This window comes from Mus musculus, chromosome 8, assembly GCF_000001635.26.
Source record: "Mus musculus strain C57BL/6J chromosome 8, GRCm38.p6 C57BL/6J".
Lineage (NCBI taxonomy): Eukaryota > Metazoa > Chordata > Mammalia > Rodentia > Muridae > Mus > Mus musculus.
This window is the reverse complement of record NC_000074.6, coordinates 21,549,148-21,574,738: the sequence shown is the minus strand read 5'-3', so window position 1 is coordinate 21,574,738 and position 25,591 is coordinate 21,549,148. Positions and strand designations below refer to the sequence as shown.

General features: G+C 38.9%; 1 protein-coding gene across 1 annotated transcript; it reads right to left on the bottom strand.

The window, feature by feature from the left end:
* Positions 1–8,388: 8,388 nt before the first annotated feature.
* On the bottom strand, positions 8,389–9,353 carry Defa37 (defensin, alpha, 37). The gene is made up of 2 exons (NM_001177522.1): positions 9,154–9,353; positions 8,389–8,592 (listed from the first exon to the last, which is right to left on the bottom strand). The coding sequence occupies exons 1-2, from the start codon at positions 9,323–9,325 to the stop codon at positions 8,483–8,485; spliced, it is 282 nt and encodes a 93-aa protein (NP_001170993.1). The 5' UTR covers positions 9,326–9,353; the 3' UTR covers positions 8,389–8,482.
* Positions 9,354–25,591: the final 16,238 nt, after the last annotated feature.

Below are 25,591 nucleotides of genomic sequence, written 5' to 3'. Positions count from 1 at the left end.
CCTCTGTTCTAGAGGAACAATAAAATAACCACAACACTCAAAATCACACACATTTTAGAAATTTAGGCCTTTCTAATTTGTCATGTTAGGATTTAAATTCAAAATTCCCATGGAGCCCTCATTAGACAGAATATGAGTCTCCTGCAGACTTTATTAAACCATTTTAAAAACAATAAATTCACACTTCTATTTTCCTTTCCTTTCCTCTTTCCTTGCCTCTTTCTTTGCCTCTTTCCTTGCTTTTTTCTTTCCTCTTTCCTTTCTTCTTTCCTTTCCTCTTTTCTCTTTCCTGTCTACATCTGCCTATAAGGAGCAGCTTGTCAAAACAGGATAAAACCCAAAATTCCTGTGGAGCCAATATTAAACAGAATATGAGTATCCTGTAAGACTTATTAGGGTGCTCTCTACCTTGAGCCACAGACATAAATTAACCCCCATTATAATAGCTATTTGTTGTGATCTCTACCTGGAGCCACAGACTTCTATTAATTAATTAATACCTGTTCATAGCAGGTAATTATCACTGCTCTCTCTACTTGGAGTCAATGACTAACATATCCTATCTAATTCTGAACATGAAATTTCTCATAATTAATAAGCTCTCTGCCTAGAGCAGTCATCCTGTCTGTTGTGTTCTCTACCAGGAGCCACAGGCATTTATTTATACCTTCTATCTTTTGTTTTCTCTACCAGGAGCCACAGGAATTTATTTAATTAATACCTATTATTTAATTATTTCCTATTATAATATTTACCTCTTATGCTCTTTACCTAGAGCCATGGACTTCTATTAATTAATACCTATTTTCATAGCAGGTGAATCGACTAAAGGGGACCTCATGAAATTGCATTGGTTTTGTAAGAAAAAAGACACTGTCAATAAGACAAAAAAAAAAATCCACCAACAAATTGGGAAAGGATTTTTACCAAACCTATATCTGATAGGGGACTAATATCCAACACAAGCAACACCATTAAAGAATGGAGTACAGAGCTAAGCAAAGTATTCTCAACTGAGGAATACCAAATGGCTGAGAAGCACCTTAAAAAATGTTCAACATCATTAATCATCAAAAATTCAGGTGACAGCAGATGCTGGCAAGAATGTGGAGAAAGAGGAACACTCCTCCATTACTGTTGGGTTTGCAAGCTGGTACATACACTCTGGAAAACAGTTTGCTGGCTCCTCAGAATATTGAACATAGTAATACCCAAAGATCAAGCAATACCACTTCTAGGCATATACCCAGAAGATGTTCCAACTGGTAATAAGGACACATACTCCACTATGTTCATAGCAGCCTTATGTTAATAGCCAGAAGCTAGAAAGAACCCAGATGTCCCTCAACAGAGGAATGGATACAGAAAATGTGGTATATTTTCACAACAGAGTACCACTCAGCTATTAAAAACAATTGATTTATGGAATTCTTAGGTAAATGGATGGATCTGGAGGATATCATACTGAGTAAGGTAACCCAATCATAAAAGTACTCATGTGATATGCACTCACTGTTAAGTGGATATTAGCCCAGCAACTTAGAATACCCAAGAAACAATTTGCAAAATACATGAAAATCAAGAAGATGGAAGACCAAAGTGTGGACACTTCATTGCTCCTTAGAATAGGGAACAAAACACCCATGAATGGAAGGAGTTAAAGAGACAAAGTTTGGAGCTGCAATGGAAGGATGGACCATTCAGAGACTGCCCCACCCAGGGATCCATCTCATAATCAGCCAGCAAATGCAAACTCTATTGCATATGGCAGCAAGATGTTATTGACAGGACTCTGATATAGCTGTCTCTTGTGAGGCTATGCCAGTGCCTGGCAAGTATAGAAGTGGATGCTCACAGTCATCTATTGGATGGAATACAGAGCCCCCAATGGAGGATCTAGAGAAATTACCCAATTAACTGAAGGGGTCTGAAACCCTATAGGAGCAACAACCATATAAACTAACTTGTACCCCCAGAGCCTGTGCCTCTAGGAGCATATGTAACAGGTGATGGCCTTAGTGGCCAACATAGGAAAGAGAGGCCCCTTGGTCTTGCAAACTTTATATGCCTAAGTGCAGGGGAAAGCCAGGGCCAAGAAGCGGGAGTGGATGGGTTGTGGGGCAGGGCAGGGGTAGGGTATAGCGGAATTTCATGATAGCATGTGAAATGTGAATGAAGAAAATATCTAATAAAAATTGTCTAAAAATATAGCTGTCTCTTGTGAGACTAGGCCGGGGCCTAGCAAACACAGAAGTGGATGCTCACAGTCAACTTTTGGATGGATCACAGGGCCCCTAATGGAGGAGCTAGAGAAAGTATCCAAGGAGCTAAAGAGATCTGCAACCCTATCGGTGGAACAACATTATGAACTAACCAGTACCCCAGAGCTCTTGACTCTAGCTGCATATGTATCAAAAGATGGCCTAGTCGGCCATCACTGGAAAGAGAGGCCCATTGGTTAGGCAAACTTTATATGCCCCAGTACAGGGGAATGCCAGGGCCAAAAAATGGGAATGGGTGGGTAGGGGAGTGGGGGGGATGTGGGAGACTTTTGGGATAGCATTGGAAATGTAATTGAGGAAAATACGTAATAAAAAAAAAAGAATTTCATGAATTCATCATTGTTAATAGCTGAGTAGTAATCCATTGTGTAATTGTACCAATTTTTTGTATCCATTCCTCTGTTAAAGGACATCTGGGTTCTTTCCAGCTCACGGCTATTATAAATAAGGCTGCTAAGATCATAGTGGAGCATGTGTCCTAATTACATGTTAGAGCATATTCTGGGTATATGCACAGAAGTGGTATAGCTGGATCTGCAGGCTGTACCATGTCCAACTTTCTGAGGAACCACAAAACTGATTTCAGGGAGGTTTTATCTGCTTGCCATCCCACCAGTAATGGAAAAGTATTCCTCTTTCTCCACATCCTTGCCAGGATCTGTTGCCACCTGAATTTTTGATTTTAGCCATTCTGACTGGTGTGTGGTGAATTCAGGGTTGTTTTGCTTTGTATTTCCTGATGACTAAGGATGTTGAACATTTCTTTAGGTGCTTCTCAGCCATTTGAGTTTCCTCAGTTGAAAATTCTTTGTTCAGATCTATACCCCATTTTAAAAGTATGGTTATTTGATGTTCTGGAGTCTAACTACTTGAGGTATATATATATGTTATTAGTTCCCTTTCAGATGTAGGATTGGTACAGGTCTTTTGCCAATCTGTTTGCTGTCATTTTGTCCTATTGACAAATTGTCCTTTGTCTTACAGAAACTTTGCAATTTTTGAGGTCACATTTGTCTATTGTTGATCTTACAGCATAAAACATTTGTGCTCTGTTCGGGAATTTTCCCCCAGGCCCATGTGTTTGAGGCTCTTCCCCACTTCCTTCTCTATAAATTTCAGTGTATCTGTTTTTTTGTGGAGGTCATTGATCCACTTGGTCTTGAGCTTTGAACAGGGAGATAAAAATGGGTTGATTTGCATTTCTTTATATGCTGACTGCAGGTTGAATCAAACTTTTTAAGAATTATATTACTAACCAGTCTGTGTTTTGGCAATGCTTGTGTGATTTTCCCATTAACCAGTAATTTCTGTCCTTCACAGATAGTTGAGGTCTAGACAGAAGAATCTTATAAAGGTATCTCATCATGTGGGCTCCTTCACTGTAGCCTTACCTTAAGTGTGTCCTTTGTAGCTAGGCCTCAATGATATATGTAAAAAGTTACTTTCATTAATTAAAGATCATTGTGGTATGCCTGGAGAGTAGAGCAAGAGATACAGCACTCTTCTGTCCAGACCATGGCAAACAAGAGCAGCTGAAACATCTTGGACAGACTTCTACTATTTATGAGTTACTTGTGATGTCTTAATTTTTTTGTGGGCTAATTTTTATTGGTTCCTTCAATCACTTGTGGTTCAAAGACAGTTAAGAAATGTGGAAAAGCTGGGGGCAAATGGGTGCTTCTCAGAACGACTTCTTATTTATCTTGTCTAGCTCTAGATCATACCCATTTGCCCATATCTGCTCACTCTGAGGAGATTGTACTGCATAGCTCTGTGTCTGAAACTTAATCATTGGAATGAGAAAGTATGAAAGAGTACACGGGAAATGTATGGCCTAAAATCAGGGTTTATGCTTTGTAGAGATGACTAGGATACATACTAAATAAACATGTACAGAAGGATTTAAAAATTAGGTCTCAGTGAGCCTCTCCAGGGCCTAAGTTACAACTCTTAGGACGAGTTAAGCCATTCAGCAGATTAAGGACATTGCTGAGATTGTACATTAGTTCTGCTGTGAGACTGTGCAGGTTCTAATGGAGTCTCCCATGTGATTGAAGGATATTTATCAATCATTCTCTGAAAGGACAGCACTCAATGTTTCTTGGAGACTGAGTACAGCTAAACAGTTCTCTAGAGCCATGTGAGCAAAACAATCATGACATTGTTCCTTGAAACGTAATGACTTCTGAATGTAGCACTGGCTGGCAGATGGCAGAGAGATTGGAACTAGCTAGACTTACCTAGTGATTCATTCTCAGAAGTATTGTTCCAAGACAATTATTGGCCATGTATAAAGACAATGTTACACCCAGAATGATCAGCATGGTCATTCCATTGTGGAGATGCACTGAATTTCTATTATACAGTCCCTAAGAATAAAGACAGTACTTTGAGATGACCTCATATCCTCTGACACTGCTATCAAAATGCAGACTTGTCCCAGCTTCCATTGAGCATAAAATTGGTCATGTCTTGACCAGTGGCAAAATCTCATACTTGTCAACATGCTGTATTTGTCTCCATGATTCAAAGTGTTAATATTTCCTTTCTTTCCTTCTTAGATAATGCTGTGACCAGAATGCTTAAGTCCTACTAAAATTAACATATGGCAATCATACTCCCAAAGGTTATGACATTCACAAGAGGAGTCTTCTGTCAGGGGATTGTGGTTAAAGGAGAGAAGCCCCAGGGATAGCTTACTTTTCTTATAAAAGAGATTCAGAAAACTACCGTGTCACTTTTTCCATGTGCTGACATCTGAAATTTCATTTATAAACCAGAAAAATGGGACATCACAACAGAGTGAAGTTTTTCACACAATCACCTGACTCAGACTTCATGCATTCCAGAACTGCAGGAAACTGGTAACATCTGCTATGCATAATACAATTATTATATGACTTGTTATGTGCTGTCCTGCTATATAAGACCAAATAAACTAAGGCAGATGTTCACACTGGAACCCATCTGCCATATTTTGAGGAACTCTGAATCTTGTTGGGGGAACCACAGGGAAAGAACTGAGGGCCCTTATCGTGGTAGAACAGTAGTTGTTATGTGTACCTTTATTGGGGAAATATTTTGATTTATAATGTTTGCAAACATAATTCATCAAAAACCCACTCTACTTCCCACAGGTTGATGATGATCCCTCCCTACTGAGCCAGGATGGATGGGTGTCCTCTGCACACATGTTCTCAGCTCTTGGCTCCTTCCTAACACCTGTACCTCAGTATAAACTAGCTAAACATGATGGAGAATTTTTCAGCAACAGACACTCTAAATCCTAGAGGACCATTCATCTCTGGGCCCATGGATGGACCAATGTCCAAATAGAAAATATGAGTTAGAACACATGTGTGTGTTGCTTGAAAACCATTTCTTCTTGTAATGATATCTTACACAGCAGTAGGATAGGAGAGCATGTTCATTTACATTCAAAATGATAAAATGTGTGACTTGTGTGGATTATTTTGAATATCAACCTTTGTTTTGTCAATGCATTGATGAAGTGCAGACTTCATCTTTTCACCTAGTTTCTGAAGATTAACTCTGAAAGCACATGCTAGATAAGTGGCATATGGTCCTGTCCTATTTGGGGTGCTTTGGTGAACAACTTCTTATTTTTTGTATATCCAGTTTTCTATAATGGGGATGCAAGATAAGTGTGCAACCCATGTGTGGTTCAGGTCTCTGTCCATGTGAAGGGATTTAGTGGTGTTGGCTGTATGGCCTTTGTGATTGCTAGAATATGAGAAAAATTAGCAAGTGTTTGTCATTTTTCTAGAACTTCAGACTACAAAGCCTTTCTAGAACTACCCTACATTCTTTGTGCAATCATATAAGATCCATCAGGAAAAGAAAAAAAAAAAGGTAGGGCAACACTTTTATTTTCTGAATCAACCAATTTTTCTAATCAGAATTCCTCCTTATGGTTCTCAAGTATTTTTGTGAAAATACTGAAGCAGGGGTGTTTCCAGAAACTGAATTCAATACTCTAATTAATACACAAGGGATATGTGATCATTGCTAACAAAGAGCATCTGACATGAAAATGCTGGGTACATGTGTTCTTTGTCTACCCTAAACATCATTGTTCTGAGCTGAATCTCAAACACAGCTTTACTGAGGGAAATTCTCATAGAACCAGGGTCTTCTACATATTGGATCACTACTCAACCATAGAAAGATGGAATTTTCAATATGTGCGATGGTACCTGAGAATACTTTGTGTGTAATATCCAGACACACTAAGAGCACGATATCCTGATCTCACATATCCAAGATATAAAGCAATGTAATGGCAGGCAAGAATAGTATACTTGCTACTTCATTCTGGCAAGGTTGGTCACTGGGTACAAAATTACATTTAGTTAGGAGTAATGAGTTTGGTGAATTATTACACAACAACATGTTGTAAATATTAATGGATTATGTATTTCAAAACACTTAGTACAGTAGAATTTAGGTGTTTCACCATAACAAAATTATAAACACCTGAGGAGACAGATATGATACTTTCCCAACCTAATCATTTCACAATGTCCACATACATTCATAAATTCTTACCAATAAGCATCTAGAATTTTCACCACTGATATAGGTCAGGTTAAAAACATTGAAACCTTGCATTTTACAAGAAAAATTCTCCCCACATTGTAAAGGGGGAAGGAAGAATACATGAGCTTATTGCATCATCCAGGTTCAAGAATTTGCAACCGGGAGAGGTGTTAGAATCAAATCTGGAGAGAAAGATGAGAGAGACTTTTAGCTATATAGAATAGAGGTATTGGAGAACAATAGTAGAGAGGTTGACCAATGTGACTGTGTCATGTGTTTGCTGATTGACAGTTACTGGAGTTATGCTAACTGTTCCAGGAAACAGAGAACCTATATCCTCAGATAATTACATTCAGAAGGATGACACACATTGAGTTAATTATTAAATTTATTTTGTCCAGGTCACGAGTGACTTATTTAAAGACTGAAATGTCTTGTGGGACTATGACAACTGCCTTTTGTTTGCCATCCTATAATTGGAATTCTCTAATATTTGAGGCTAAATGAGTTGTAATGGCTAGAGTTAGACTTTCTCTCCTAGCTCACTCGGTGGATCTAGTCTTTGTCATGGTTGCTATAATCTACCAAGTAAGATGCTTCTGGCATCCTTTTTTCCTCAAAGCGTGATAGGGTATTCAATTCTCCTAGCATTGTTCTATCACTATTGAGAGTCCACAACTATGTCTTTTGGGAACCCAAACCATCTGTGCTACTAGAACCTGCAATTTAGAGGTCACCAGCACTGCTGTCCTTTCATCAGGACATGGTTTTCCCTGAAGGAATGTGTGATGATTTATAGCCAGACTCTTCATACCGTGTAACGTCCCTGGAATCCCTGCTTCAAGACTGCCTACCAACACCTTTATCTTGGATATCTCTGCCAAGCTGCATTAGGCCCTTGAAAGCTGTAGGGTAAGTCACTTGAGTGTACCTTGTAGAGCACACTGCAGTCATTAGACATGCACACTTTCTCTATCAAAACTGTATTTTGTCCTATACCACTGTAGACACTGCAGATTACATGCAGGTTATCATGTGGGATGCCCTTCTTTTCATCCTACCCATTCTGTCTCTGACTAACTTTTTCTAATATTGATAAAAGTTGTCTCCACATAGCCAAAAATAACCCACGGTTTAGAAGCCAGAGGCATGATTCTGGCCTGGTTCATAAAAACTTCAACAATTTTTAAGGATACTGTAGCTTCCTAAAAAATATCATTTTAGAACTCTGTACACCTGAAACCCAAAGTGGTACTTGTTCTTAACATATAGGCAATGTGTTTGATAGTGAGGCAAGACTGCCTAAAGACAGTTAAAAGTCAGGAGTGGCATATGTGAGGATCATGAGCATTCTGAGCTTTCTATACATCTTGTGTCTAAACCTGGAGTCATCCTTAAATTGATAGTATTTAGAGCCAGTATTTTCCAAGTTAAAAATTAAAGTATTCATTCATTGCAAAGGTTTCCTTGAAGTTTCTGATAGTTTATATACAGAGTCTTGACTGAGACTTTTAGCAAACATTGAAAGAATGTAAACTCACAGGAAGCATATTGCAAACAATTTATTGAGAAGTGATCATCAGACCCCAGCATCAGTGGCCTCAGAGCCGATGGTTGTCATATCTTTGTCATCTGCATATTCAGCTGCAGCAGAATACGAAAGTTAAAAAAAGATTTCTGCAGGTCCCAAAAACGCGTTCTCTTCTTTTGCAGCCTCTTATTCTACAATAGCATATCAGCTTTTTAGACACTGGAGACACAAAAAGAATCCGGCAATAAGTTTTGCAGTTGGCAGCATGTAATAGTATGTGATCCTATGGGGATATGTGATACAGCATGAATGTGCTGTGTTCGACATAGTACAGCCTTCAGCATGGACATCTCAACCAATAACACACTTCATGGGTGTTGGTCATGTACTTAAGAGCCATTCTGATGTGTCTTTATTTTCTGTGTTCCTTTTGTCACCGTATAGACACTAGGGTATACTCATAAATTGATTCAAAGTTCCTTTACAGAAAGAAAAATTTTTACTAAAACCCAAGTCTAGTCCTGATCTAGAAGTATCTACTCAGAGTATTGGAGCACTCTTATTGTTGCAATTCCCATGTGTATCTTTTTACATTAAAAGCCTTATGAGAAAATAATTCAATTAAAATTACTTTCCTCTTATTATTACTGTTATGAATATAAAAGGAATCAAAATAGAGTTGCCAAGGGAGCCACATTACTCTACCAGGATTCTAGAGCTCATCTTCATCCCTCCCTCAGGAGACTGCAAGCATCCATCACACTGGGTACCACTACTCACATTCTTCATGAAGAGCAGACCCTTCTTGGCCTCCAAAAGAGATAGACACAGCCTGGTCCTCTTCCCCTGGCTGCTCCTCAGTATTAGTCTCTTCATCTGTTTTGTGGATAGGATCAGCCTGGACCTGGTAGGCCAGCAGGACAAGGGCAGAGAGGAGGACAAATGTCTTCATGGCTGGGGGTCACCTGGAGAATTGGTGAGCAGAAGCCTAATGTGTGGAGAGTGAGTAGCCAACCTGCATTTATAGGGCAGAGAAAGGTCTACACTTAGAGAAGGTACTCTTTGCTGGGAACTGGGAGAGTCTGTTATCATCAAGATCCCTTTGATGTTCCTCTGTTCTGAAGGCTACTATCATGATGTTGCAGTGTGTGTTCAGTGACATCAGCCCTTCCATTATTAATTATGAAGGGGCCTTGCTATCTTCCCGTGTTTCCCATCTGCTTGAGTATTTACCTCTCAGTGGTCAGGGAAGTAAAGAGGTAGGCACTTTGTAATTTATAAAGCTCATGGAACAAAGGATTTTTATGTTTTGAACTTGCAGGATGCTCTCCTCAGGTAGTCTGGAGCAGAGTTTGACTAGGTGGACTGGAGAGTCAGTTCTTTGCATGATTCAGGTATTATCAATCATCCTCCTGTGAGGTAACATTGTGAACTCCCTACTTGGGGCCATTATAGAGAAAGTAAGATGGCCTCATTGTGCCCCCAGTGAATTGAGTTTAAGAGACAGAGTTTGTAAGAATGTAGCTAGAGTGAGATGTTCTGTAGAAGCCAAAGTGTCTGAACACATCTCACAAGAGTGTGGTCCAGGAGCATCTCCATACTTGGGACTCTCAAGCCATGCGTCATTCCACATGTCTGAGATTCTGCAATTTTTTTACTTTCAGAAAATGAGTACTGATCTACAAGAGATGTAATGTAGAGAGGGCCATAAGCTAGTACCCTATCTTAAGAAGTGTCATCACGCCATACATGACCACTGTTCTCTATGTGTTTCATCCCATTTCTCACACTACATACACAACAAAAGGTACAGAATTCCTGATGTTTTCATTCTCTGTATGGCGTCCCCCTGTCATATGTAGCACATCATATTTATGTGTTAATTAATACTATTCATTTGTTAAAATGATTTTATATAGAGGTCTCAAAAAGAATTAGCTAAGCAGTGAGAATACTATTTTACATGCATATTAACCTCCACACCACACACACACACATATATATGTGCGCGTGTGTGTATGTATGTATATATATGTACATACATACTTATGTAATTGTTTAATGACCTCTTGATTACATCTGTAGACTTTGATTTGAGTTAAGAAGCCCACCTTATATTTCAGACACATTGTTATCTTTCCTGCTCATCACAGAATTGATCTAAGTAGCACTTTCTAAAATATGCATGCTCAAAAGGCCACCATGCTCATGTGAAAGATTTTTACTATGTAATTTCACATTGTACCCTTCCTACCAGTGTCTGGTACAGAACTGGCTATTGAAGTCTTAGAGAATCCTGAACCACAGAATATATCCTTAGAGAATTTTGCCCTTTTTAAGTACAGCAAAGTTTGTTCTGCACCCTCTTTTCATTTTCTTATTGCTTTATGTTCTCTTTTTTGTTTCTTACCAAGCCCTGGTAGCATCAGATATCTCAATTGAGGAAAGACACCTACTCATGGACACCAGAGAATGTAGAAACCAGATTCCTCTGTCTGAGGAATTGCATGCAGTCATTTACATACTACTAGGTTTATTGAGCCTTGGGGGAAAGCAGATTTTTGCTTTGTGAATTTACTGTTGGCTGGAACTTTATGGTTTTACTGCAGATTGATAAAAGTACTATAATGTTTTTCTTATATTCCTCATCCAATCTGAGAGACAAAATTGATATTTCAGTATTATAACAGTTCATCTTTATCATGCTTTGACACCAGAAGTGCGTGTACTCGTGTTTTGTCAAATGTTCCACTGAGAGGTTAGTTGGCACATTCTTTCTACATTTGTAAAAAAGATGTACTTATTTTTGTTTTAGAAGTGATTTGGCAGACTGTACGTGTGTGTGTGGCTATTGTCTGTGGAAAGCAGAGTAGAGAGCCCAGTCCTCAAGAACTGGAGTTCCAGAATGCTGTGAGCTGCTATGTGGGTGTGAGAACTGAACCTAGGTCTTTTACAAGAGCACCTAGTATTCTTTACCTCAGAGCCATTCTTCCAGGCCCACATTTTCTCTAATGAATCTTTAGCTACTCTTCAAAAAGTCTGGAAATTGTTTCTTTGTAGCATATCTTAAAAATTTTCTAAAGATAAACATTTTTCTTCCTCCAGTTTTTTTTTTTATTCCAAACAGCCTGGCATTTAAATCTCTTAATAATATTTCTGAGTTACTTTTCTTTCCATTTAAATCATTAAGAGTCAAGCTTTGTGTTTTAGTGGCATTAGCAAAATTCCTACCACATCCTGTGTTTAAGTCAGTTACAGTTCTTACACACCCTCTGCCACAAGGGAGGAAGTTCCCCCTTCTCACGTAGAGTGTTGAGGATCTTCAGTGTTCCAAGGTATTATATCACGTGTGAATGCCAAATGAGATGTTGGGAAATAGGGCAGTGTTTGGAGCAGGTGGGCCACAGACACTGAAGTGATGTTGGAAAACTGAAAGAGCTCTTTGTAGTCCATTGCTATTTCTTCTTGTAGTGAATCTTGTCCAAGCATCATCATGTATTCAAATATGTTCTGCAAAGAATGTATGTTAACCCCCAGTGGAATCTGAAGTCTCTGGTCTTGCACATTCCCCACTTAGGCACATGGGAGGGCTAGCCCTCTTCCTTTCTCACAGGCATCAGGACTCTGGTTACCCACAGGAGGCTCTTGGTAAGATGGGTCACAGCTTGAGAACTTGCATCTTCTTATGCTCTCCTGTACTGCATCCTGGACTCTGAGACAGTGGGGGTGTTCTGTTCTGCACATGTTTTCCATCACAAGTCAGAGTGTAAAAACTCAACAGAACTCAAATTTATCCTCAATAATTTACTCTATTTCTGTAGTAGGGATCACATATATGAGATATTACTTGTGATAACTGTCAAAAAACACCCTCATTTCTTCGTATATTTCTAGTGAATATGGGATATTTATTGGTGGTTTAAAATCAAATCTCAAAGGAGATAATTAGTAGAGGCAGAGATCAAGGAGAAGAAATAGAGAGACCATCTGTCAAGAGATGTCTTTCAACCTTGGGCTCCTATCATGCTATAAAGAAGGAAAACAAATAAACTCAATAAATGACAGAAGGCATCACTCTAAAACATAGGAGTTAAGGTGGAATATGGGATAGCGGTAAAGTGTAAGAGTTCTGGCCACATCCTGTTGTCTAATCTTTAGTGTCTTCTGAGTATGGCAATTAAACTCTTTAAAGTTCCTTTACAAACCCACAAAATATCAGTCAATGAACTTGACTATTTTAATTGATTATTCTGAAAACCTCTTATCCAAAGAGAAAAAAAGATCTTAGCAATTAGTAAGTATCAGCTAATAGAAATACACTGCACATATTATATACTTTGAGAATGCTGCCTGGCTTATCACAAGTTTCAAATTATCATTGTTTCTATAAAGTTACAACACAAAGCTCTTTCATCTCTACAATAAATAAAAGTTTAGTATTCTTACTTTAGGTAAGAAGTTGTCAAAATCCATAGCATTTAAATTTTGTATTCAATCTAGAATGTTTCTATTTATTAAACTAATGGGGAACGTATCTTCTCGTTTCAAATACCTCAAGAACTTTATAGCTTTCATCTGTTTGTTAAAGAGATATCCCACCAAATAAGCACTTTTACACATTAGATAAAAGATGTTACATGCAAGGATATATGAGCCTTGGTTGAGCAGAGAATGATAGAGAACCTTCCAGATATGAATGATGGTGAGAAGAAGAAAACTAGTAAAGGTCTGACAGTGTAACGTGCAGGTATTTCTCACCAGAAGACTATGATGAAGGCTATTGATTGGAAGAGGGCTGAGCTTCATATTTGGCTGAGGAACGTCCTCAGAGCATGGAGACAAACATCCTTCTTTTAAAGATGCACATTTAGGAACTAAAGATGCCTAATGCAATTCTCATTATGAAAAAGTGTGCACACTTTTTCCCTGTGATCTACACACAGAATGCAGAGTCCTATTCAGAAGCTATAATATGGGCTTGTCATAGAGCAGGCTGGTATGAGCCATTAATATTTGTTGTTCATTTGAATTTTCTGTGATCAGCAGGTTATTTTAAAAAGATCTTGGGCATCTATAGGGTATGTTTTCATGATATCATAGGTTGGTCACTGAAATTTCTTTAGAGGTTCTTTGTAGCAAAAAGTGATGGCTTTGGCCTGTTTCAGCAAATTTCTCCAACCCAGTTATGACCTGGCAATGAAAGCACAACACACTTAACAGGATTCCATGCTGTGCACATCTATTGGGCAGATCTACTCATTCACTACCATCTTCCACTTCTATAAGACCCCTTAGAACTTTCAGTTTCTCCTGGCCTATGCTTCTGCTCTCTTTCTCTTCCTCTTCCTCTTCCTCTTCCTCTTCCTCTTCCTCTTCCTTTTTCTTCCTCTTCTCCTCCTCATCTCTCTCCTTCCCCACTCCTCCTCCTCTTCCTTCCCCTTCCTTTGTGTCCTCTCTCTCCCTCTTCCATTTTCTCCTTCTTCCCTCTCCCCCATCCTGCTCCACCTTCCCTGTTATCTGCCTAGTCATCAGCTCTCCTTTATTTTACAAATAAAGTTGGGAAGCAGGTTTTCAGGAATTCACCTGAGTGCTGACTCATTTCTTGTTTGCAACCCCTCACAGAAGAACAGATTTAACATAAAATAGAATTAGGCCCAGGGCTATTCACAACATTGGCCCACATGGTAGAACATGTGGACAATACCATGTTGATGGAGAAGATGTGATTTCAATTGGGACATGTCTTCTGAGCATCACAACCTACAGCAACTCTCAGTTATTATAAAAACTGGCAGTTCCTCAATGTTTGTTCAAGTCCAAGTGAAATGGAATGTTTGAGACTCTTTGGAGTTAGGCTAAACTAGAGGACCTTTTTTTTAGGACAAAAGCATGCTTTCTGTAACTACACGCAGGGAAGTCTGTCATGTGAACATTACCATTTTCTTAAAATTTGTTTTGTATTTATTTATACACTTATTGTATGTACAGAGAGAACTCATGTGCCATAGAACTCACGTGGAGGTCAGAGGACAGCTAATGGTAGCCTGTTTGTTGCTTCTACAATGTGGTGTCTGAGATTTGAACTCAGGTTGCCAGGCATAGTACATGATTCATTTTTTTGTGTATCAAGGGTGAACAGGAGGTTAGATACAAAGAGATAAACCACTCTGCTCTGGCTACTTCTCTCTCTATCAACTTGTCTGTTCATTAGATAAGAGTCTCTAGCTGCATATGTATCAGAAGATGGCCTAGTGGGCCATCAGTAGAAAGAGAGGCTGATTGGTCTTGCAAACATTATATGCCTCAGTACAGAGGAACACCAGGGCCAAGAAGTGGGAATGTGTGGGTAGGAGAGTGGGGGGCGGGGAGGGCATGGGGGTGTCTTGGGATAGCACTGGAAATGTAAATGAAGAAAATACCTAATTAAAAAAATAGATAAAATCATATAGTACGATAAAAAAAAAAGAAAGATTCACCCTCAAAAATGAGTCCCACTTTTTCATGATCCATTTTTCAGTGAAGGACATTATGTCCTTTCCTTTCTATAGCTGCTGAAAACTCAGATGCAATAGAAATTGTTGAGCCAGTAACTGTAAGGTAGGATCCTGAGTCCTGGGCATTTGCTAAGGAGTGGTACAGCTGTGCCATGGAGATTTCCCTGTAGTTTTGTAAGAATTCTCCACACTGACTTCCTTGGTTCCTGTGCCTGCTTGCAATCCCACCAACAGTGCCTGAGGGTTCCCCTTTCCCTAGACCCTCACTCCCACTTGTGGACAATTGTTTTCTTGATCTTAATCATTCTGACTAGTTATAGATGAAACCTCTGAGAACTTTAAATTTCCATTTCTCTGATAAGAATGTTGAACATTTTAAAGCATACTTCTTGGCTAGTATTATTAGTTCTTTGTAAATTTCCAATAACTGGTTATCCTATTTGGATAATACTCACCACTGAGCAAACTCTTACCATATCTACCCCTTTCCCTATCCACCCAAGTTCATTTCATTTTTTTTCTTTAATTTTTCAAAAAATCCATTTGGGTCAATTTGTACTGCCAATATGTTTTTATACTTTCTACTGGAACATGATCAATTCACCAGAAGATACACTCAGAAAGAACTGTCGCTCACCTAGCAGCTAACAATTGGCAATACCTCCAGTGCAAGGGGTGGAGTTTTTGTATCCAACTCCCAGGTCCCTGTTAGTATATGCTATGTCTTGGACTTGCACAGTACAGCCATAGCATGTCAAACATTCTTGATTTCATTTCAGTCACTTTATTTCTTCTTTTCCAAAATTCTCTGTTCAGACCCATATATGATATTTAATTAGGTTGTTTCACTAACTGTCTTCATTTATTTCTCTAGTTTTTTGTATATTTTGGATGACAAGCCATACATTTATGTAGCTTGTAAAGGGTCTGTACCACACTGTGAGCTTCCTCTTTACTGGACTGATTATTTCCTTTGCTATAGGGAAGGTTTTGTTTCATAAGGTCCCATTGTCAGTTATAGGCCCCAATCCTGAATGGTTAGCCATAGACACATGGACATATGAGCAATGTTATTATACATACATATTTGCATATGTATCCATTAAAATTTTATGAATATGCATATACATGTAACAATTATAATATAAGATGAGAGAGTACATAGCTCTTCATATATATAATATTGGCACTGTTGTACATGATTTACAGAATCTCTGAAAGCTTATAATATTCTGTGGCTTTAGGTTTATAGTTTGTATGTCCTCTGTCATTCACAGTCTGTCTTTTGTACCATAAACACATACCTTCTATGTCCTCTTCCTGAGTCTTTCTCTTGAAGGAACGCACTCATGAACCTTGTCATTCTGACAGAAAGAGTAAATTCACATCAAGCAGGACAGCAGATGGCCCTACCAAGTCAATAGACAGCAAAGTGATTCTGTTGACTTCTTCCTATCCTATTCTTAATTTTCTGCCCTTCTGAATGCAATCTTTTTTCCATGGTCAGCCAACGCACATATTTTAATCGAAGATCCAGAGTGGATCCTGCACTGTTACCTCTAGCCTTGAGCCTGACACGTTTTAGCTAGAGTAGAACCCCCTAATTAGAATGATGACTTGGGTGTGAAAGCCCTTGCCCTAGGTGTGTAAAGTTCTCACACCTGGCTTCTAAGACTATCGCTGACCATAGATAGAGCTGACTTTGTCTCAGTTGTTTTATTGCCCAGTTTCTGCCAGTCTTTGTGTTTACATTCCTCTGTTTAGTGTAAAAGTCATTAAGCATCTGGTAACCTCATTTGTACCTTGCTGCTATGTGACTTAACTTCCCTATTTTCTTCTGTATAAAAAGTTTGATGCTCAATTTGACAAATTACATTCAGATTCTACACAATCTCCAGTGTTGGTCTATCTGTCATTCCCTCCAACTCCTTGCCCACCTGTGACCAGAGACCCATTCCAAGCAGACAAAGGGACCCAGAGGATCTGCAGCATGAAACTTTGCATTTAAAAGAAAAATTCTCCCCAAATTGTAAATGGGCAAGAAAGAATACATGATCTTATTGCATCCAGGGTCAAGAATTTGCAACAGGGAGAATTGTTGAATAAACTCTGGAGACAAAGACAAGAGAGACTTTTAGCCAAGTGAACTAGAGGAGAGTCCTTGGAGAACTTTAGTAGAGAGGTTGACCAATGTGATTGTGTCATGTATTTGCTGATTGACAGTTACTGGAGTTATCCTCACTGTTCCTAGAAACAGAGGACCTATACCCTCAGATAATTACATTTCAGAGGGATGACCCATATTGACTTAACTGTTAAATTTAGTTTGCTCAGGTCACCAGTGACTTATTTAAAGGCTAAAATGTCTTGTGGACTATGATAACTGCCTTCTGCTTTGAATCTTCTAATTGGAATTCTGTAATATTTGAGGCGAAAAGAGTTGTAATGGCTTTCTCTTCTAGCTCAATCAGTGGATCTAGTCTCTGCCATGGTTGCTATAATCGGCCAAGTAAGATGCTTCTAGCATGCTTTCTTCCTCAAAGTGTGAAAGGGTATCCAATTCGCCTAGCATGGTTCCATCACTATTGAATGCCCACAACTATATTTTATGTGAATCCACACCATCTGTGCTACTAGAACCTGCAATCTGGAGATCACCATAACTGTTGTCCTTTCATTTAGGACATGGTTTTCCCTGAAGGAGTGTGTGATGATTTAGAATCTGACTCTTAGCACCCTGTACCATGACTGGAGGCCCCTGCTTCAACAACTGCCTAACAAATTCTTTATTTATCTTGCATATCTCTTCCATGCTGCATTAAACCCTTCAAAACTGCAGGGTAAGTCACTTGAGTGTATCTTGTAGAGCACACTGCAGTCATTAGACATGTATACTTTTTGTGTATAAATAAATTTTCTGTATAGAAACTGTATTTTGTCCTATACGACTTTGGACACTACAGATTACATGCAGATCATAGTGTGGGATGCCCTGATTTTCATCCTACCCACTCTGCTCTGACTAACTTTTTTAAATATTGATAAAATTTGTCTCCACAGAGCCAAATGTAACCCTCAGTTTATAAGCCATAATTCAGGTCTGGCTCATTAAAATTTACACACTTTTTAAGGACACTGTAGCTTTCAAAAAAATCATTTTAGAACTCTGTAAACCTGAAAGCCAAAGTGTTAGTTTTTTTTTAACATTTAGGCAATGTCTTTTGAGAGTGAGTCAAGAGTACCTAAAGGCAGAGTCAAAAATCAGGAGCAGCATATGTGAGGATCATGAGCATTCTGAACTTTCTATTCATTTTATGTCTGAACCTGGAGTCATCCTTAAATTGATATTAATTGGAGCCAGTATCTTGCAAATAAAAACTTATAGTATTCATTCATCTGCAAAGGTTTCTTTGAAGGTTGCGGTACTTTATATACAGAGCCTTGACTGAGCCTTGTCGCATATATTGAAAGAATGTGAACACACAGGAAGCATATTGCCAACAATTTTTTGAGAAGTGGTCATCAGGCACCAGCATCAGTGGCTTCAGTGCTCATGGTCGTCTTGTTCTCTGTGATCTCCATGTTCAGCGACAGCAGAGTGTGTACATTAAATGACCCTTTCTGCAAGTCCCATTCATGCGTTCTCTTCCTTTGCAGCCTCTTGTTCTACAATAGCATATCAGATCTCTCAACGCTGGAGACAGAAAATAAATCAGGCATTAAGATTTGAGGTTGGCAGCATGTAATAGTATGTGATCCTATGGGGATCTGTGATACAGCATGACTGCTGTGTTCGACTCAGTATAGCATTCAGCAAGGTTATCTCAACCAATAACACACTTCAGGGGTATAGGTCATGAACTTGAGAGCCATTCTGAGGTGTCTTTAATTTCTGTGTTACTTTTGTCACCATGTAGACACTTTAGTATACTTTGAAATTGATTCAATGTTGCTTTACACAAAGAAAGATTTCTACTAATACCCAAGACTAATCCTGTTCTATAAGCATCTAATAAGAGTGTTGGAGTTCTGTGAGTGTTGAAATTCCTGTGTATATCATTTTACAGTAAAAACTTATGAGAAAGATACCACAGAAAGATCCAACAAAGATAGAGAACTTCAGACCAATTTCTCTTATGAATATCGATGTAAAAATCCTCAATAAAATTCTCGCTAACCAAATCCAAGAACACATTAAAGCAATCATCCATCCTGACCAAGTAGGTTTTATTCCAGAGATGCAGGGATGGATTAATATACGAAAATCTATCAATGTAATCCATTATATAAACAAACTCAAAGACAAAAACCACATGATCATCTCGTTAGATGCAGAAAAAGCATTTGACAAGATCCAACACCCATTCATGATAAAAGTTCTGGAAAGATCAGGAATTCAAGGCCCATACCTAAACATGATAAAAGCAATCTACAGCAAACCAGTAGCCAACATCAAAGTAAATGGAGAAAAGCTGGAAGCAATCCCACTAAAATCAGAGACTAGACAAGGCTGCCCACTTTCTCCGTACCTTTTCAACATAGTACTTGAAGTATTAGCCAGAGCAATTCGACAACAAAAGGAGATCAAGGGGATACAAATTGGAAAAGAGAAAGTCAAAATATCACTTTTTGCAGATGATATGATAGTATATATAAGTGACCCCAAAAATTCCACCAGAGAACTCCTAAACCTGATAAACAGCTTAAGTGAAGTAGCTGGATATAAAATAAACTCAAACAAGTCAATGGCCTTTCTCTATACAAAGAATAAACAGGCTGAGAAAGAAATTAGGGAAACAACACCCTTCTCAATAGTCACAAATAATATAAAATATCTCGGCGTGACTCTAACTAAGGAAGTGAAAGATCTATATGATAAAAACTTCAAGTCTCTGAAGAAAGAAATTAAAGAAGATCTCAGAAGATGGAAGGATCTCCCATGCTCATGGATTGGCAGGATCAACATTGTAAAAATGGCTATCTTGACAAAAGCAATTTACAGATTCAATGCAATCCCCATCAAAATTCCAACTCAATTCTTCAACGAATTAGAAGGAGCAATTTGCAAATTCATCTGGAATAACAAAAAACCTAGGATAGCAAAAACTCTTCTCAAGGATAAAAGAACCTCTGGTGGAATCACCATGCCTGACCTAAAGCTTTACTACAGAGCAATTGTGATAAAAACTGAATGGTACTGGTATAGAGACAGACAAGTAGACCAATGGAATAGAATTGAAGACCCAGAAATGAACCCACACACCTATGGTCACTTGATCTTCGACAAGGGAGCTAAAACCATCCAGTGGAAGAAAGACAGCATCTTCAACAATTGGTGCTGGCACAACTCGTTGTTATCATGTAGAGAATGCGAATCGATCCATACTTATCTCCTTGTACTAAGGTCAAATCTAAGTGGATCAAAGAACTTCACATAAAACCAGAGACACTGAAACTTATAGAGGAGAAAGTGGGGAAAAGCCTTGAAGATATGGGCACAGGGGAAAAATTCCTGAACAGAACAGCAATGGCTTGTGCTGTAAGATGGAGAATTGACAAATGGGACCTAATGAAACTCCAAAGTTTCTGCAAGGCAAAAGACACCGTCAATAAGACAAAAAGACCACCAACAGATTGGGAAAGGATCTTTACCTATCCTAAATCAGATAGGGGACTAATATCCAACATATATAAAGAACTCAGGAAGGTGGACTTCAGAAAATCAAATAACCCCATTAAAAAATGGGGCTCAGAACTGAACAAAGAATTCTCACCTGAGGAATACCGAATGGCAGAGAAGCACCTGAAAAAATGTTCAACATCCTTAATCATCAGGGAAATGCAAATCAAAACAACCCTGAAATTCCACCTCACACCAGTCAGAATGGCTAAGATCAAAAATTCAGGTGACAGCAGATGCTGGCGAGGATGTGGAGAAAGAGGAACGCTCCTCCATTGTTGGTGGGATTGCAGGCTTGTACAACCACTCTGGAAATCAGTCTGGCAGTTCCTCAGAAAATTGGACATAGTACTACCGGAGGATCCAGCAATACCTCTCCTGGGCATATATCCAGAAGATGCCCCAACTGGTAAGAAGGACACATGCTCCACTATGTTCATAGCAGCCTTATTTATAATAGCCAGAAGCTGGAAAGAACCCAGATGCCCCTCAACAGAGGAATGGATACAGAAAATGTGGTACATCTACACAATGGAGTACTACTCAGCTATTAAAAAGAATGAATTTACAAAATTCCTAGCCAAATGGATGGACCTGGAGGGCATCATCCTGAGTGAGGTAACACATTCACAAAGGAACTCACACAATATGTACTCACTGATAAATGGATATTAGCCCAAAACCTAGTATATCCAAGATATAAGATACAATTTCCTAAACACATGAAACTCAAGAAAAATGAAGACTGAAGTGTGGACACTATGCCCCTCCTTAGAAGTGGGAACAAAACACCCTTGGAAGGAGTTACAGAGACAAAGTTTGGAGCTGAGATGAAAGGATGGACCATGTAGAGACTGCCATATCCAGGGATCCACCCCATAATCAGCTTCCAAACGCTGACACCATTGCATACACTAGCAAGATTTTATCGAAAGGACCCAGATGTAGCTGTCTCTTGTGAGACTATGCCGGGGCCTAGCAAACACAGAAGTGGATGCTCACAGTCGGCTAATGGATGGATCACAGGGCTCCCAATGGACTAGCTAGAGAAAGTACCCAAGGAGCTAAAGGGATCTGCAACCCTATAGGTGGAACAACATTATGAACTAACCAGTACCCCGGAGCTCTTGACTCTAGCTGCATATGTATCAAAAGATGGCCTAGTCGGCCATCACTCGAAAGAGAGGCCCATTGGACACGCAACTTTTATATGCCCCAGTACAGTGGAACGCCAGGGCCAAAAAGAAGGAGTGGGTGGGTAGGGGAGTGGGGGTGGGTGGGTATGGGGGACTTTTGGTATAGCATTGGAAATGTAAATGAGCTAAATACCTAATAAAAAATTTAAAAAAAAAAGATACTCAATTAGAGTCCTTACCTGTCCTTACCTGTATCTGTGTCCTTTCTTTGGACAATATTATGTCTATAGATGAAATGAGGAAATTCTTGCTTAGTGGCCGTTTTGCTACAACTGGAGTAACTCAAAGATACTCAGTTTCTTCTTTGAATCTAAGACAGAGAAGGCTGTCAGGAGCAGACTGGTCTCAACAACAAATGAATTAATAACACTAAAGGTCACATTCTGTGGATTTCTGATGTTTTTGAAAACCAACTATGTTTTGTAATCTCGACTGTTGTTTGTTAACTACTCTCAACCCTTTCTAATTAAAATAACTGAAAACACTCTAAAGATAAACTCAGAGTCATGAATTTCCTATTTGGTCCTTAACTCACGGGCTTACACATCTCAGATCTGTTTATAATAACAGCAATAGAAGGACTGGGTCTAAGTCCTGTATTTCAAAATTTTTAGTATCATAGACAACCTATAATAACTACTCCCAGCCCCAAAGTTTAGGGAACTGGGACGACAGCTCTTCATAACTTCTTCAAGCTGAATATGGGCGTTGAGATATTTTCGAAGGGAGGGGGAAGGTTAGGGAAATGGGGGAGTTCTGATATCTGTGTCCTGACTGGATCCAGATGAAAAACCAAGACATCAGGTTTTTAGGCAGGTTAGTTCAGTATGTCTGATGATGTAATTCAACAAGACTGTATATTCTGTAATATATAAATCTCAAATGAAATTTTAGTATCATTAAGATAACCTTTTTGTTTGATTCTCTGATCTAGTTCTCAAGGGTGGTTTCCCTTTATCAAATCTTATCCAAATAACTATGGAATGTATAAATAAGTTAATCATCTTTTCCAAAAATGCAAAGATAAAACCTTTTCCCCAAATCAGCATATCCTTCAGCTGGTAACCAGGAAAACCTGTAGCTTGCCCTCTGTTCCAGAGGAACAATAAAACAACCACAATATTAAAAAATCACACACATTTTAGCCTATTTAGGTCTTTCTAATTTGTCCTGTCAGGATTTAACCCAAAAATTCCCATGGAGCCCACATTAGACAGAATATGAGTCTCCTGCAGACTTTATTATACCATTTTTAAAACAATAAATTCACACATCTATTTTTATTTCCTTTCCTCTTTCCTTGCCTCTTTCTTTGCTTCTTTCCTTGCTTTTTTTCTTTCCTCTTTCCTTTCTTCTTTCCTTTTCTCTTTTCTCTTTTCTGTCTACATCTGCTTATAAGAAGCAGCTTGTCAAGCCAGGATAAAACTCAAAATTTCTGTGGAGCCAATATTAGACAGAATATGAGTATCCTGTAAGACTTATTAGGGTGCTTTCTACCTTGTGCCACAGACATTAATTAACCCTCATTATAATATCTATTTGTTATGCTCTCTACCTGGAGCCACAGACTTTATTTATTAATACCTGTTCACAGCAGGTAATTATCACTGCTCTCTCTATTTGGAGTCAATGACTTACATTCCCTTCTAATTCTGAACATGAAATTTCTCATAATTAATAAGCTCTCTGCCTAGAGCAGTCATCCTGTTTGTTGTGTTCTCTACCAGGAGCCACAGGCATTTATTTATGCCTTCTAACTGTTGTTTTCTCTACCAGGAGCCACAGATATTTATTTAATTAATACCTATTATAATATCTATCTGTTATGCTCTTTACCTAGAGTGACGGACTTCTATTAATTAATACCTATATTCATAGCAGGTGATTATCACTGCTCTCTTTACTTGGAGTTAGTGACTAACATTCCCTATCTGGTTCTGAACCACAGGTGAAATTTCCCATCTTTAGGTACTACAACTACTTCTAAGAAGCAGCTTGTCAAACCAGGATTTAAACCCAAAATTTGAGTGGAGCCCACGGTAGACAGAATATTAATATCCTGGAAGATTATTAGAGCACTATATCTTTACACCTTCTTCAAGTATCAAATGGTTATATTTCTGTCTTTATAGAAGTGAATTACCTGGTCCAGAGTCCTTTGTATCTTTGTCTCCCAATTCTTTACTCACAGGGAAAAGCTGAGTGTAAAACGTTGTGAGTTATCTGTGTCCCTGTTTGTAGATGGGGGAGGCAGTGTGGGGAGCAAAGAATACAGGGAGGCAAGCATAGAAAGGCTCTTTCATGCAAAGATTCTCTGTAGGCCCCTTAGATTTAAGCAGCTCCAAATCCATACTACTAAAGCCTTGTTCACTGCCCAGTTTCGTTTCAGGAGTTGGGGTCAGTGAATTTTTACCTCAAGTTAGCTGGATTTAAATCAATATGTTGGGTGCCATTTCCTTGTGGTAAATCTCCTCCCAAATATGTCCAGGCAATGAAAACACAACACAGTTAATATGATTACATGCTGCATGCCTAGATTGGGCAGATCTACTGCTACACTACCATCTTCCACATCTATGAGACCCCTTGGAACTTGAGGTCTCTTCAGGTGATGTACTTCTGCTCTACTTTTCTTCTTCCTCCTCCTCTGCCTCCTCTTTTCCATTTTCTCCTTCCTCTCTCTCCTCCCTTCCTCTCCATCTTCCTTTTTATCTGCCCAATCATCAGCTCTCCTTTATTTTACAAATTAAGGTGGGGAGCAGGTTTACAGTAAATCACCTGAGTCCTGACTCATTCCTTGTTTGCATCCACTCTCAGGAGAATGGAATTAAAATCAAATATAATTAGCCCCAGGGCTATCCACAACAAGGAAGAGTGTGTGTTTCTCTCTCTCTCTCTCTCTCTCTCTCTCTCTCTCTCTCTCTCTCTCTCTCTCTCTCTCTGTGTGTGTGTGTGTGTGTGTGTGTGTGTGTGAGTGTGTGTGGCTTATGTATGTTACTGTGTCTGTGTGCATGTGTGTGTGTGTGTGTCATGTTTGTGTGTTTGTTTCTATCTGTCTAGGGAATGTTCCGAGAGAGGTCCTGCACAGAAAAAGTATAAATTCATAAGGAGAGTGTTTTGTTCTCAAGGTCTTGTTGACAATTTTTGTTCTTATAGCTTCCTTGTGACAGGCGTTGATCCTCGTGTTTGGTGGCTGCATTTGGTGTGAGCAGATGATGATGAAGAGGACCCTGATATTTTCCTGTTACCACTTGGATTTGTGCTTACACTTGAATGAGTGTTTACTTTTTAATGTAAAGAGAGAAGAAAAGAAACACCACTTTGATGCCTTTAGTCTAAGAAATGATACCTCTAACTCTTTGAAGGTGGATTCTTATTTGTTATCTGAAGGTTTTGACTCTGGAGTCAGACCTGAATCCTGCTGATGTAGAGAGTCAGTTCTTTTTGACCACATTGACCTTATCAAACTATGGATGAAATGAGCTCTGGTGACTCTAGGCAAAGTATTGGTCTAAGGAGGACAAGTGTTTATTCTTTATATTTCTAAGAAAGTATGAATGGCAATGAAGATAGTAAGTATTAAAGCATATAACCTAATGATTTCAGGCAAAATTGGAAATTTATCTCAAGTGCAATGAATTAAAGACCTGGATATAAGGCATAAAAGCAAGAAACTATTAGAAGAAAACTCAGAACTAGATCTGGGCAGTGATGTCTTGCATGACACCAGATGTGCTAGGAACAAGGCAGGTGGGCATGTGGAATTGTGCAATTGCACTGGGCTGCACAGCTTCTGCATAGTAGAAAAAAAATGAGCATTGGTGTGAGGTCACAAGCTAGAATATGGT

Excerpts from the sequence above, each read along its gene's own strand:
- Defa37 (NM_001177522.1), bottom strand. The coding sequence starts at position 9,325 with ATGAAGACATTTGTCCTCCTCTCTGCCCTTGTCCTGCTGGCCTACCAG. Across the intron at positions 8,593-9,153 it reads GTCTGCTCTTCATGAAGAAT|TGTCTAAAAAGCTGATATGC; the intron begins GTGAGTAGTGGT and ends TTGTGTCTCCAG.